Source organism: Gavialis gangeticus, unplaced genomic scaffold (genome assembly GCF_001723915.1).
Source record: "Gavialis gangeticus isolate Ggan-Ray unplaced genomic scaffold, GavGan_comp1, whole genome shotgun sequence".
Taxonomy (NCBI): domain Eukaryota; kingdom Metazoa; phylum Chordata; order Crocodylia; family Gavialidae; genus Gavialis; species Gavialis gangeticus.
In genome coordinates this window covers 65,578,811-65,590,862 of record NW_017728994.1, presented here as the reverse complement: position 1 = coordinate 65,590,862, position 12,052 = coordinate 65,578,811, and the positions used below count along the sequence as shown (strand labels likewise).

The window sequence follows — 12,052 nt, the reverse complement described above, 5'->3', positions numbered from 1 at the left end:
TTCAGCCTCCAAAAGAGAAGGCTGAGGGGGGATCTTGTGGCCTGTTACAAACTAGTCAGGGGGGATCAGCAGGCACTGGGAGAGTCCCTGTTCCCCCGAGCACTGCCTGGAGTGACCAGGAACAACAGTCACAAGCTGGCAGAGGGTAGATTCAGCCTAGACATCAGGAGGCACTACTTCACGGTCAGGGCGGCTAGGGTCTGGAACCAACTTCCAAGAGAGGTGGTGCAGGCTCCTACCCTGGGGGTCTTTAAGAGGAGGCTAGATGAACACCTTGCTGGGGTCGTTTGACCCCAGTACTATTTCCTGCCATGGCAGGGGGTCGGACTAGATGATCTGCTCAGGTCCCTTCTGACCCTAGAAACTATGAAACTAAAAGCTTTTTGATGACAGTATAATGTATAAAAAAAGGAAAAGAAGTTGAATAGGCACAAGAATGTGACAAAATATGGATCAGAAAAATCAAATCAGCCAGTCTAATTCTATTTTTATAATCAAGATGATTATGTTATAGCCAGATTTGGAATTCTAGACAGGTTTAAAATTAGAGAACAGCAAAGACCGTTAGGAAAATATTTAGATGTAAACAATCATATAGCAAATATTCTAATGTTTATTAAAAATGTAGTTTTAGGACTCATTAGTTGGCAGATACACAATGAACTGATCGTTCTGATAACAAAAGCCATTTATGCAACATATTAATTAATGGAAGGGATTCCCTCTGCGCAGCTTAATTGGCCCAGAAACTATCACTTTCTCCTCTCCATAACCCTTATTTCTGTTGCTTTTAGGAAGACAGCCCTGGTAGCATTGAGAAGAATAATCATATTTCTTGCACACCACCATTTTGCAATGCAGGTAAAGTGCAGAATATCTGTTTGGCATCCTGAAAGGTTTAAATTTGAACCGCATGCTCCTTCTGTCTGATGAGTAGGAATTAGAGTAGGTGGAGTCTCTTGTACACCTAAGAAAAGAAATAGAAAACATATATTAAATTCATGTTATCACACAAATTAAGTATGGACATTCAGTTATATTATTTGTGTTTGCCCTACAAGAAAATAAACGTTTTTGTAGCATCATCAATTGATAGAAATTTTCCTTCATATATTTTAGATGATAAAGCTCAAAGTTCACATTTTAAAGCCCCTTAATATATGAAGTTGTACTGTAATAATAAAAGCATGATGGGTTTTAAAACATTTAACAGAATTTGAAGAGAATAAGTTTGAAAAGAATTATTGAAAAAAAAGACATAAAGAGCTAGTGTGCTATTTTGTTATCTAATGTTATTTTCCCATTTTGAGTTTACATTTTTTTTTAACTAAGAACCCCCCCTCCCCCCAATCTTTTTTTCACTCTTCCCTCAATTTACTTATGTTAGGGAGATGAAAAATTCCTGCAGAGATTTTAGAGTGGTTTCTCTTTCCTACTCCTTCCATAAACAGAATATAGAGATGAAAGCATATATAAAACTAGGGATGGCATCAGTGGAGGGGCTTATGCGGCTACAGCAACCCCAAAATTCGCTTTAGACTCTCCGTAGCCACCAATGCCAGCATCGTTCTTGGGCCACCACCGCCTGCCCCACGCAGCTGAGCCTGCCTTGCTGCCGCCCACAGCCTGCAGAGGCGTGGTGTTCCTGGCCCAGCCTAAGAAGTATGTTTGGCCAGGAGATGTATAGCGCAGCCCCCCACCCCAAAGTTTCTGTGTAGCCCACCTCAGCCCCCACACCGGGAAGAGGCTGGTGCTGCCCCTGCGTAAACCATAGTAATGGGAATGTGAGTCTTTATTACCCTCTTGTGGCTGATTGATGCTAATGGCCATGACCCTTTATCTCAAAGTGGTAGAACCTACTAAGGCTTTGAGGTTGGTGGCTTATGGGTTCAAGCATGTGCCATTTTTTCAGATGAGGTCAGCTAAATGTAAAGTATTTATTTTGAAACCGAGTTGGACGTTTCCTTACCCTCTGCTGATTAAATCATATTCCACTGTTGAAAAGTCATGGAGATTAGGATGTGCCACACAAGTGTCAGCAAATAGTATCAGGTTTGGATCAGAGCTGTAGATGGTGGCTTGAACTATTAAATCCTGATTTTTTTTTACATAGAATGGCGGAGAATTCATTGGGTGTAACACAGATGATGAGGCATAAAAAGAAAATTTTACAATGAACTGTTTGTGATGAGCTACTTCAGGTGCAGGCTGTTTAACAGGGATATTTGTTCTCTGGTCCACTTTGCAGGTGAGTTGTAGCAGGTTATTCTTCTTCTTGGTGAAATCACTTCCAAAAGTGGATGCTGTGACTGTGTTGGAATACCTGATAATTCCATTATGTAGCTGAAAAAAATAGAAAAAAATATGTTTCATGTGTCTCGCTGAAATATGACAACCTAAAGAATTGAAACGTATTACAAATCAGTAGAAAGTCAGATGAGGCAGTGGTGAATTTTCTGAACACCAGTAAAAATGGGTTTAGGCAAAACATGTCATGTCAATGTTAGACTTTTTATGCTTGATCATTGACCTTGTATGAAAGTAATGAAGGGAAATATCTGGTGTGTATCAAGAAAAAAACCCCCCTTGGTGATGAGATTAACTTACCCTCTTGAGGGTTGGGGTGGAAGACACATTGGTAGGAACATTTTAAATAAATTGGGCAAAACACTGGAAAAAATACTCAAGGGAACAACTGTACTGGCAAGAACAGAGCTGAATGATCTCTTTCAACCCGTAACATTTCATCTTTCTCATTTACTTTAAGTGGAGTGAAAGTAGTTCCAATTAATTTCTGAATTTTGACTATAAAGTATTTTTCATTTTCTTCACTATCAGGTAAAGACACTATTGTATTTAATGAAAACACAGATGGAAGTAGGACTCCCGGTCCTAAAGACCTTACATTTGTAAGACTTTTATTAAGCCCAAGGGGTATTTTGAGTGAATAAGTTCTACAGGTTTGGGTGTAGTATTAGTATGTGGGGGTTGGCAGGGAAGCAACTAATGTTGTTAAGTAACCTCTTAAACAATGTAAGGCATCTACACAGAATCTACGTATGTGTTTCAGTATGATCACAATTTTCTTCCTGAGCTGTCGTGGCCATTGTCCCTAGAATTCTGATTTGTTTTCTTGTTCTCTTCCAGCATCTGTGTGGTACTGCGTATGTACGAAGATGCTTTGTGTGTAGCTTTGTATTAGGTATAAAGGATGACATTCACCTATGTGCAGAAAACCACTCAAGTCACGCTGAATTCTTGAATAGAAAATTTCCAAAATGGGCCTAATTACTTAAGGCACCACTAAAAAAACCCCATAGTTTCCTTAGTATAAAGCAATATATGCTCTCCAAAATAAGCAGACAAGACCCTATCTAAATGCTGAAACCACTCACAGTCCATCATTTGAAGCAAAAGACTTAAGTGAAGAAAGCAGGATCTTACTTTTTTTGAAGTCCATACCGCAATCACTAATTTCAGCTGGAATGGCACTGGACCTTTGAGTTTTTCCTTTGTGTTGTTACTACTCATACATTTATTTCTAGACACAACTGTGCCCAGTACTTAGTATGCTTTAAAGGTTCTTGTTTAAGCCCAAAACAGAGAGATTATAAATTTGTTACACCAGTTAAGAAGCCTTTGGTAATTAGTTCAAATTGTAGCTACCCAAATACTCAAGTAATTAGTTCACGTTGTAATTACAGTTCTGGCACTCCCAGAAAGCTGGCTGTCATGAAACAAGGTAGCTACATTTTAAGTTCCCCATTGGGAATATTTTAAAGAACATAAAGATACTCTGAAAGATGTTCATCTTTAAATAATGTTAGCAAACCATTTTGATATATAATATTTTCAAATGCAAATGCTCTTACCTCTTTTCTTGTCCCACAGGTACCATATCGTATGTAGAATACTGCAGTGTAAGGATTCAGGATTGGTTTACAGTTTTGGTCATTCAAGTGAAGAGACAATGCAGAGTAGCCTTTGGACCTGATATAAGCTACTTGAATGACTGCATGCATGTAGGTTGGCTGGCATAAAAGTGTCACTGCAGAGGGGGGAAATTTAAATATCAGTAAACATTATTTAAAAATATATATTTCAGCATAAATATGGTAGGTATGCTGTTGATTATTCTATGCACATCACTAGGAAGCAAACAAAACATTCACTATCCTGGGAATAAAAGCTGGATGGAAAGAAAACAAACTCATGCCTGTTCTTAGTAGTAGATTAACACCACTGACAACTCTTACTTCTTCCTGTCTTCCTTTATAGGACTGAGTGATAAGAGGCTACACAAATTAGCTCCACTCTACAACTCTTGTGCTAATAGGCTAAACTGAGAGTTAGGCCATAGCAGTAATCCACTGATTTGCTTGCTTGACCTTGACCTTCCTGCATGCTCTGAAGCAGCACATAAAAACAGGGATCTTATTAAGCAGTTTTCCAAGTCAAGGGAAGCCCACTTTAAAATTGCAGACTCAAGCTTTGTGATAAGCCGCATGAGGGCAGATTGGCTCATCCTCTCTCCACACAGTGACAATGACAGCTCCTTCTACCAGAGCTGCTTCAGCAATGAAGTTTTCAAAAGCTGTATCATTTCTGCATCATCTGAGCCATGGCTTAAAACATAAATGAATCAGTTTAACTGGCAAACTGCATCCTTCTCTGCCTTCCCCATGGTCTTAAGATACTCTCCATAGCTGCTTCTGTGATAGCTTTCAATTAACTTTCCTTTCTCTATGGCTTTCCTCCCTTGTTCAAGTGGTCTCTGACTTTTTTCCCACTCCAGGACTATCCATGATGGACAGTCTTCTCTGAAGTGTCCCTACAGGAAAGAGTCTTTTCTGATGGAACTTCCTAGCTTTGATATCTGATACTTGGGGCACCTTCCAGCCTTCATGCTCCGAGTATCAGGACCCTAGGACATGTGAGACTTCAAAACTAAATCGTAGCTCCTGGGTTCCAGCAACCTGCTAGGTGCTATGCTTGAAGTGATTAGTATTGTACCACTAAGGGAAAGCTGCGAGGGGTAAATATGACTTTTAGGTGAAGAGACATCAGTTCAAACTGCATTAGAAAATGGAGGATGAGAAAATATTACCAGATACATTGGATGCTGCTGTAGTTTCTGGGAGCTTTCCTAATGCAAAAGGAAAAAAATAAGGATAATTCATGAGACAAAATGTAATCAGTTATCATACAGTATAAGCAACTGAATTAGGATTTTGAAAATATGAATAGTGAATGTTTGAATGAACTGAGCTGTCATTTATGATCACTTTCCAAAGAGTTATATAAGAAAAAACTAAAGTACTGAAAATTGAAAGGGGCAAGAATCGGCTTCAGTAGGAGATGGACCGAATTCTACAGGTATTCGTATGGATAAGTAATGTCATGCTCTAAGATCTGTTGTGAATCCTGAGATGTGTCTATGTTGAATTAGTTGTTTGCACATAAGTGCACATAATTCATAGGCATAATCTAGATGTCTTTTTAAATGTATGTAGTACATCGAGCCAGATTTTCAAAAATGACCCCAGCCTATTTTTAAGCGCCTAATGAAACATACTATGTTAATTTATAAGTAAACTTGGAATTACGTATCAGTTTGAAAATGACTATCTCGGCAGTGTTACATTTTTACAGAAAACTTAACAAAAGGTTTAAGCCAAAGCCCACAAAAGTCAACGGTAGGTTTCCTATTGATTTTAACAGGCTTGGACTTGGACAATAAGAAGACATGACTTACAGTATGATACCCTTAATGTGATTGATTATAAAGGGCCCATATAGTCAAGCTAGATTTACAGTAAACTCTTTAGGTCAGGAACTATGGTTTGTTCAGTATTTAGACAGCGCTTAGCTCAATGGTGCTTGGCAAAGGTTCATGACCAGGATTCAAAGGTGTTACTATAATACAAGTTTGAAAAACATCAACATCATTAGTACAAGCACTAGCTCTGTATTAGGCAGAAGAGCTGTTAATATAAAAATAAAGCAATAGGCTAGAATTAAGGACCATTCTCACAACAATATTTTTTTATTAAGCTTTATTAACCATTTGCCTCAAAATGTATTTAAAAGACAAGAAAAATAGAAACTATAGTTCAACAACCAAAGTTAGCATAGATGATAGAAGGCAAGGAACAGAGATGCATCTCTCCAAAGTGCCTTAAAATATTCTCCAACAGATATCCAACCCCTCCAGCACAATAATTCTTAGCCATGAGTGGCTGTGATGACAGCCCTTAAAATAAAGGGTTAAATCTTGACTCAATACTGAGGATAATGGAGCTTTGTCATTGATTTAATTAGAACCAGAATTGCACCCAGTAATATATTTTGAAGCTATGGAGACTTGGGTATTTTCTAACTGGAACACAGAAGTTATCCAATGGAGAAAAAATATAATTAAACATGTTAGAATAATACCACAGAGGGTTTAGACATAAGTCTTTTTATTTAAAAGAATATATATATGTTCAAAACTCTTAGCCTACTTGCAAAGTATCAGTCTGTCTTAAGATCTGACCATTGGGGGCCATTAATAAATAAAAAAGAAAGGTCCAGCAATCCAGCCTCAGACCTTGTGGGAAAGATGCTGTGGATTTTCAATATTGTGATTTATACCTTTTTCCTGAGATGAGGCACTAGAAAGCATGGTAAAAGCAATTTACTTCTACAGATAACTGCTGTTTCCATGTGCATATAGATGTTCACGCATAACTGCAGATAGCAAGTCAGAAAATCCACTGTAAGCCCTTCAAATAGGTTACCTTCCACATAGGTATGTAAATAGGTTTCAAGTATTAAAAGCAGCTTTTTAAAAGCAAGACAAAGAAAGACTTACCAGTTGTAATGAGCTCTTGGGTGGCGGATGGAAAAGCTGGTAATGCAAAAAGATAATGAAAGACAGAAATAAAACACTATTTTTTATTAAATATATGAGTCCCTGGAAAAGCAACATTTTCTATAACATCATGGCTAAGATGGAATATGTCAAACTACAAATTTAACAAGAATCTGTTAGTGCAAACATGAAGACTGTACAAAGCTTGGAAAGTGATGGAGGTATCGGAGTAGGTATCTTCAGGTAGTTGTGCAATAATGCATCACATCTGAAACTGGACTTCAACAACTGGATCCACATAAGCAGCTATTCAGATTCTCTGCATCGTAGATGAGACCAGCCTGAGTAGAGGAGTATGGATTTACTTCTGAAGATATCTGCTATATCTTTGGGATTTGGGGCATGGAAAGCACTGGAAACAGGAAGCCAATCAGTGCACTGTAAGATTATAGGCTTCTCTTTAACTAGTCACGTAAAGAGGATAATGCTTTACTACTTACATATAGTAATGGACTCCTGTGTGGTGATAGGAGGAGCTGGGGAATAGAGAAGAAAAAAGACCACCTTAAATACTATATGAAACAAACACTTAAATAAACATCATGACTTACTTAAGAATATTAAAATAATACTATGGATTTGCTATTACAATGAACTAAGTCATCGTGGAAAAGGAAACTTTGGTGGCCTGGAAGACATAACTCCTGGAGGTTTCCACTTCCTGTCTTGAATCTTAATTTACAGCCCCCATAACTGCCTGGATTTCCCCATCCCAGTGACACTAAGTTAATTGCCAAATCTTGAATTTCAAATGGGATTTTATGGCAACACAGCTTTTTGGTTAATAGGGATAAATATAAACGGCAAAGCTGATTTATATTTTATTTAGTTCAGAATGGATTTTCCAAGAAAATGTAAAAATAATATTGTATCCATAAATAAAAATCAAAACACATTCACAAGAAGTGATGAGTTTATCTCACTGACCTAATAATCAGAAACAATATGCTATTGATTCATCAGTCACCTGTCTTTGATCATAGTTACTCAGAGCCTGGTTCTCATGACCCTCCTGATGCTAAGTAGCCCTTACTCATGACAGTAGAGTTCAGTGGCAATATCTCAGCAAGGACTACTGGTGTGATCCCTTTGTCATTAGAAAGGGCCACAAAAGAGACAGCTCTGTTTAGCATGGTTAAGAATCAGCAGTTCATGTCCAAACTTTAATTTATCAATTAAACATATGAATAATTATGACAAAAATAAAATAGTAAATACCTGCTTTTTCAGATGTAGGGGACTCTCCAGGAACTTATCAAAGGCATAAAAGAAAAGTCCCAGTTTAGTAACTGTCACAATATGATATAGACTGTTTAAAGGCTTTGTATCCAAAGCAAGGACACAAAGTCAATGCAAAGGCCGGTTTGTCCAAATTTTGGGCTTTCATCCAGATTGTGACCGGGATTTTCTAATTGTTGAGTAATTAAATCTCAACTGTTTGGAGAAGCTCATTACTTGACATTGGTACCACATACTTGTGCCTTTCTCCCCCCATCAAGGGACATAAATTACACATAAACAGTTTAAGTGATCAGAAACTGGTTTAAACCTGTAACAGAACATAAGTTCCGTGCACATAATCCAGTTTCAAAATGGCCAAAACTGGTTTAAGACAAACCTGGTTGAATGTAGTATCAGACTTAACTGATTTGGGTCAAACTAGTTTCTGGAACTTCTGTCCCAGACCCCTTCCTGGTTTAAGTTAAATGGGAGCCCCCAGCATGCTTTGCAGCCTGGGCTGTGTTCTCTGCTCCAACGAGGGACTTTTCCAACCCCAGCAGCCAGGATCGGGGTGGATTTCCCCACCTCACCCCTTCCTCAGCCAGGGAATTGGCCCAGTTCCCAGCTGGGGTTGGGGAGTAAAGCCCCCGATTCACTCCCCGCTGGACCGGCCACCCCCAGGGAACGTCGCAGTCAGGGCAGCAGAGTCCTCTCTCCTGGACGCATCAGGACCTGCTGGGCTGCTGTCTGCATTCACCGGGGAGTCCCATGCTACTGGACAGTCTGGGGAAGTGGAGCTGCAGCCTGTGATGTGAGCCCCCTCCCTCCTTCCAAGTTAACGGCTCTGCTATCCTGCCTTGCAGCCTGGTGGGTGGAGTGGGATGGGAGCTACAGAGGCTGAGCCTGGTAGGCCAGAGGGGCAGCGAGCGCTGGTTCCAGCCATGCAGGGCTTGCAGTGGGCAGGGCGAGTATAGAAGATGTGGCGAGGACTTGTGCGATGGCCGCAGGGAGCTCGGGGCAGGGGCAGCAGGGCCCAGCTGCCAGGTAGAGATGAGGTGCCAGGGTGCAGCTGTGCCTGGGAGGTGCCAGGCAGCTGTGATGCTCTGATCCCCTGGGCCAGCTCTAGAGAAGTGGTGGTGCCCAGGGCTGTGCTCACTCTGCTGCTCCTGGGATGGCAGCAGGGGTTGGGAATGGGTGGGAGGGACAAGGGAAGGGAAGGAGGTTTCCATCTTTCCTCCCCTCTCTCTTCTCAGTTGGCTTGCCAGCTGTGGAGGAAGTCGCCAGGTGATCGGCCCAGCTGCCAGCTGCAGGGAAGCCTGCAGTCCCCACCTGAGCCAGGAGCCAGGGCAATCACCTGGCCATGCCCCCTCCCCAGCCAGTGGACCAGCTGAGATGGGTGTGGGGGGGAAACTATTCCCATCATGGGCTTCCCACTCCCTGTGCCGGGCACAGCCTGGCTGAGGATCCAAAGCTGGGCTGGGGCTGTTTTCCTCCCACTTTCTCTTCAGCTGGCTTGTGGCTGAGCAGGGGGCATGGCCAGGTGATCACCCAGGCTGGTTGAGCAGGGGGCACAGCCAGCCTGCCAGGCTGGCTCCCAGCTCAGGCAGGGGAATAAAGCCCCCACTGCGGGCTTCCCCACATCCAGGAGCCAGGTGGATCACATGGCCATGCCTCTGCTCAGTCAGCTGAGGAGGGAGTGTGGGGGGGGAAACAGCCCAGCTGGGGGTCCAGAGCTGGGGGGGCATCCCCCCACTTCCTCCTCAGCTGGCCTCTGGCCAAGGAGAGGGCATGGCTAGGTGATCAGCACAGCTCCTGGCTCTGGGTGTTGGGCAGTGGGGGGGAAGAAACACCTTGCTGGGGGTTCCCCCTCCCCCCTTGCCCCACAGCAGGGAGACCCCAGCTGGAGGTCCAGCGCTGAGCAGAGAGGAGGGTTTCCCTCCACGCCAGCTAGACTGAAGAGGGGATGTGCTTAGGGGGACCAGCTCTGGGCATAGGGAGAGCGGGGAAGAGGCACCCCACTGGGGGCTTCTTCTCCCCTTTTCCTTTCCCCTGTATGGGGCAGATCCTGGGTGGGGGTCCAGTGCGGGGCAAAGGGGATGGTTTCTCCCCAGGTTCACTCCTCACAAACACCTGCAAAGATTCAATTAATTCAGCTCCAGGCTTTTTGACTGTCTATACTTAGCCCATGAGAGAAGTTAATCCGAGGACAGTATGAGCAAACTGATGCTGCATTATGGAGGAAGTTATTCCTGTTCTCATTTGAAAAACAAAGCAAATCCCAGTTTGCAATTATGTCGCTACAGCATAGCAGAACATGGTGGATGTGCTTAGAAGAATCTGAAGAATATTCATAACCAGAATTACTTTAAAAAAGGTGGTAAAGAAACTCACTGAGGAGAAGCTGGACTTCCTTCTACAGAAATCGGCTATTTGAGTGAGAATGCAGACTGGTTTATATAATGAACAGGATACAGGAAACAGGGAACCAGTAACTGCTTTCTGTAAGAATTTTCTGCCCTTTAAATTGTTATGTAAAACTGGAGAATATTCATTAAAATTAGGCTGAAAATGGCTTACTTCTTATAGTATGTGTCTCTGGGGTTTGCCGAAGACCTAATAATAAAAAAGATAATAGGAAACTAAGTGAAATGCTTAGTCTTTAGTAAAAATATGTTGAATAAATGTCATCAGATATTGAGGAACAAGAAGTCAAATTAGGTGGAATTTCAATGCAGGAAAAAGAGTGAGAAGGAGAGAATATAAGGAAACTACAAATCGAAAAGAAGAAGTGGTCAGTGCAGACAGGTGGGCTGGAAAAGGTAACTACAGTGATGCCAATCAGCCTGTGAAGCCCAGCAAACGGAGCCCTATGGCAAGGAAAGCTCTGCAGTGTAACACTGCCACTGTCTGAATTTCTCCTAAATTCTCCAACGGGAGAGGAAATTTAACCTCCAACCTTTGCAGAAAGAACAGAGATTAACCCAGAAGGGTTCAAATTCATGGAATCATGTGGAAGAAGTGGCTGTATTCTCAAGTGATTAAAGAGCTGATAAGCTAATGGACCATCCTGCTCTCCTTCAACTGGTTACCCTTGTAACATGCCTGCATTTCCAGGCCACTGAAACAAATTCCCTTGCTAACAGGTGCCCTTAGCATTCTCCTTCGAGCTGAGCTTTTCACTTAAAGGACTGCATGTTAGTCCTAACAAGTACATTTTATATGAAATGAAACAGGAACCAGAAAGTACCTGAGCAGATGGTACCAGCATCTTCATGGTGGACACAAGTTATGGGGACCCCAACCTCTGTGAGAGCACTGCTTCAGAGAGGGTTCATTCCCTTTGCACTGCACATCATCTAGGAAAATACTTTAAAAGCCTTTACCAAAATAAGCACTGATCTGGACTGCAGTGGCCTTTCCACACCTAAACTGTCTGCATACAACCACAGTATTTTTGTCCCAGGTATCATCACAGATGGTTGTCCAGCTTCCTCTGTGGTAGACTTCAACATGATCTGAACACCTGTACTTTCAATTCACTAGCCTCTGAGAAGAGCACAGGATATAGCATTCGTAATGTTAATGTATTCATTGTGTTTTCAATATCAAGAGATTTCCTGAACCTAGAAAGAGCCTGCCCACTGCCTGGATAGAGCAGATTCTGCCCTGAATGCCCAAGGCAATGCCAAATGCATAAGGATACAAAACTTACTCCAGGACAACCTATGAGAAGAGTGGTGCAATGCAAACCCCACCACTAGAAGATTCTCAGAAATTGGCCCAGACAAGATGCGAGTAAAAGGGTAAAGTGTAAAAGGTAGCAAAAGGAATATTGTAAAGTATATGCCAAAGATAATTCAAAGCCTTGACTTACTTGCTGCTACAGGGGTTGTGCTTCCAGTATCTGTTAAAGTG

General features: G+C 41.8%; 2 protein-coding genes and 1 long non-coding RNA gene across 3 annotated transcripts in view; all 3 read right to left on the bottom strand.

Moving 5' to 3' along the window:
* Positions 1-12,052, bottom strand: part of CUZD1 (CUB and zona pellucida like domains 1) — a 161,927-nt gene that overhangs the window by 44,531 nt on the left and 105,344 nt on the right. The window contains 5 exon segments of the mRNA XM_019502173.1: positions 757-967; positions 1,970-2,343; positions 3,873-4,048; positions 11,385-11,421; positions 11,423-11,652. Coding sequence (XP_019357718.1) covers positions 757-967; positions 1,970-2,343; positions 3,873-4,048; positions 11,385-11,421; positions 11,423-11,652 — 1,028 coding nt within the window.
* Positions 426-4,260, bottom strand: LOC109287682 (deleted in malignant brain tumors 1 protein). The gene is made up of 3 exons (XM_019502948.1): positions 3,873-4,260; positions 1,970-2,343; positions 426-967 (listed from the first exon to the last, which is right to left on the bottom strand). The coding sequence occupies exons 1-3, from the start codon at positions 4,020-4,022 to the stop codon at positions 706-708; spliced, it is 786 nt and encodes a 261-aa protein (XP_019358493.1). The 5' UTR covers positions 4,023-4,260; the 3' UTR covers positions 426-705.
* Positions 6,856-8,261, bottom strand: LOC109287685. The gene is made up of 3 exons (XR_002094938.1): positions 8,135-8,261; positions 7,357-7,392; positions 6,856-6,892 (listed from the first exon to the last, which is right to left on the bottom strand). It is a non-coding gene; the product is annotated as an uncharacterized LOC109287685 (long non-coding RNA).

What these genes read in the sequence shown, in the direction of transcription:
- LOC109287682 (XM_019502948.1), bottom strand. Translation starts at nt 4,022, where the DNA reads ATGCATGCAGTCATTCAAGTAGCTTATATCAGGTCCAAAGGCTACTCT. An exon ending in CCTGTGGGACAAGAAAAGAG is followed by an intron (nt 2,344 to 3,872) that starts GTAAGAGCATTT and finishes TATTTTTTTCAG; the next exon opens with CTACATAATGGAATTATCAG. An exon ending in TATGATTTAATCAGCAGAGG is followed by an intron (nt 968 to 1,969) that starts GTAAGGAAACGT and finishes TTCTTTTCTTAG; the next exon opens with GTGTACAAGAGACTCCACCT.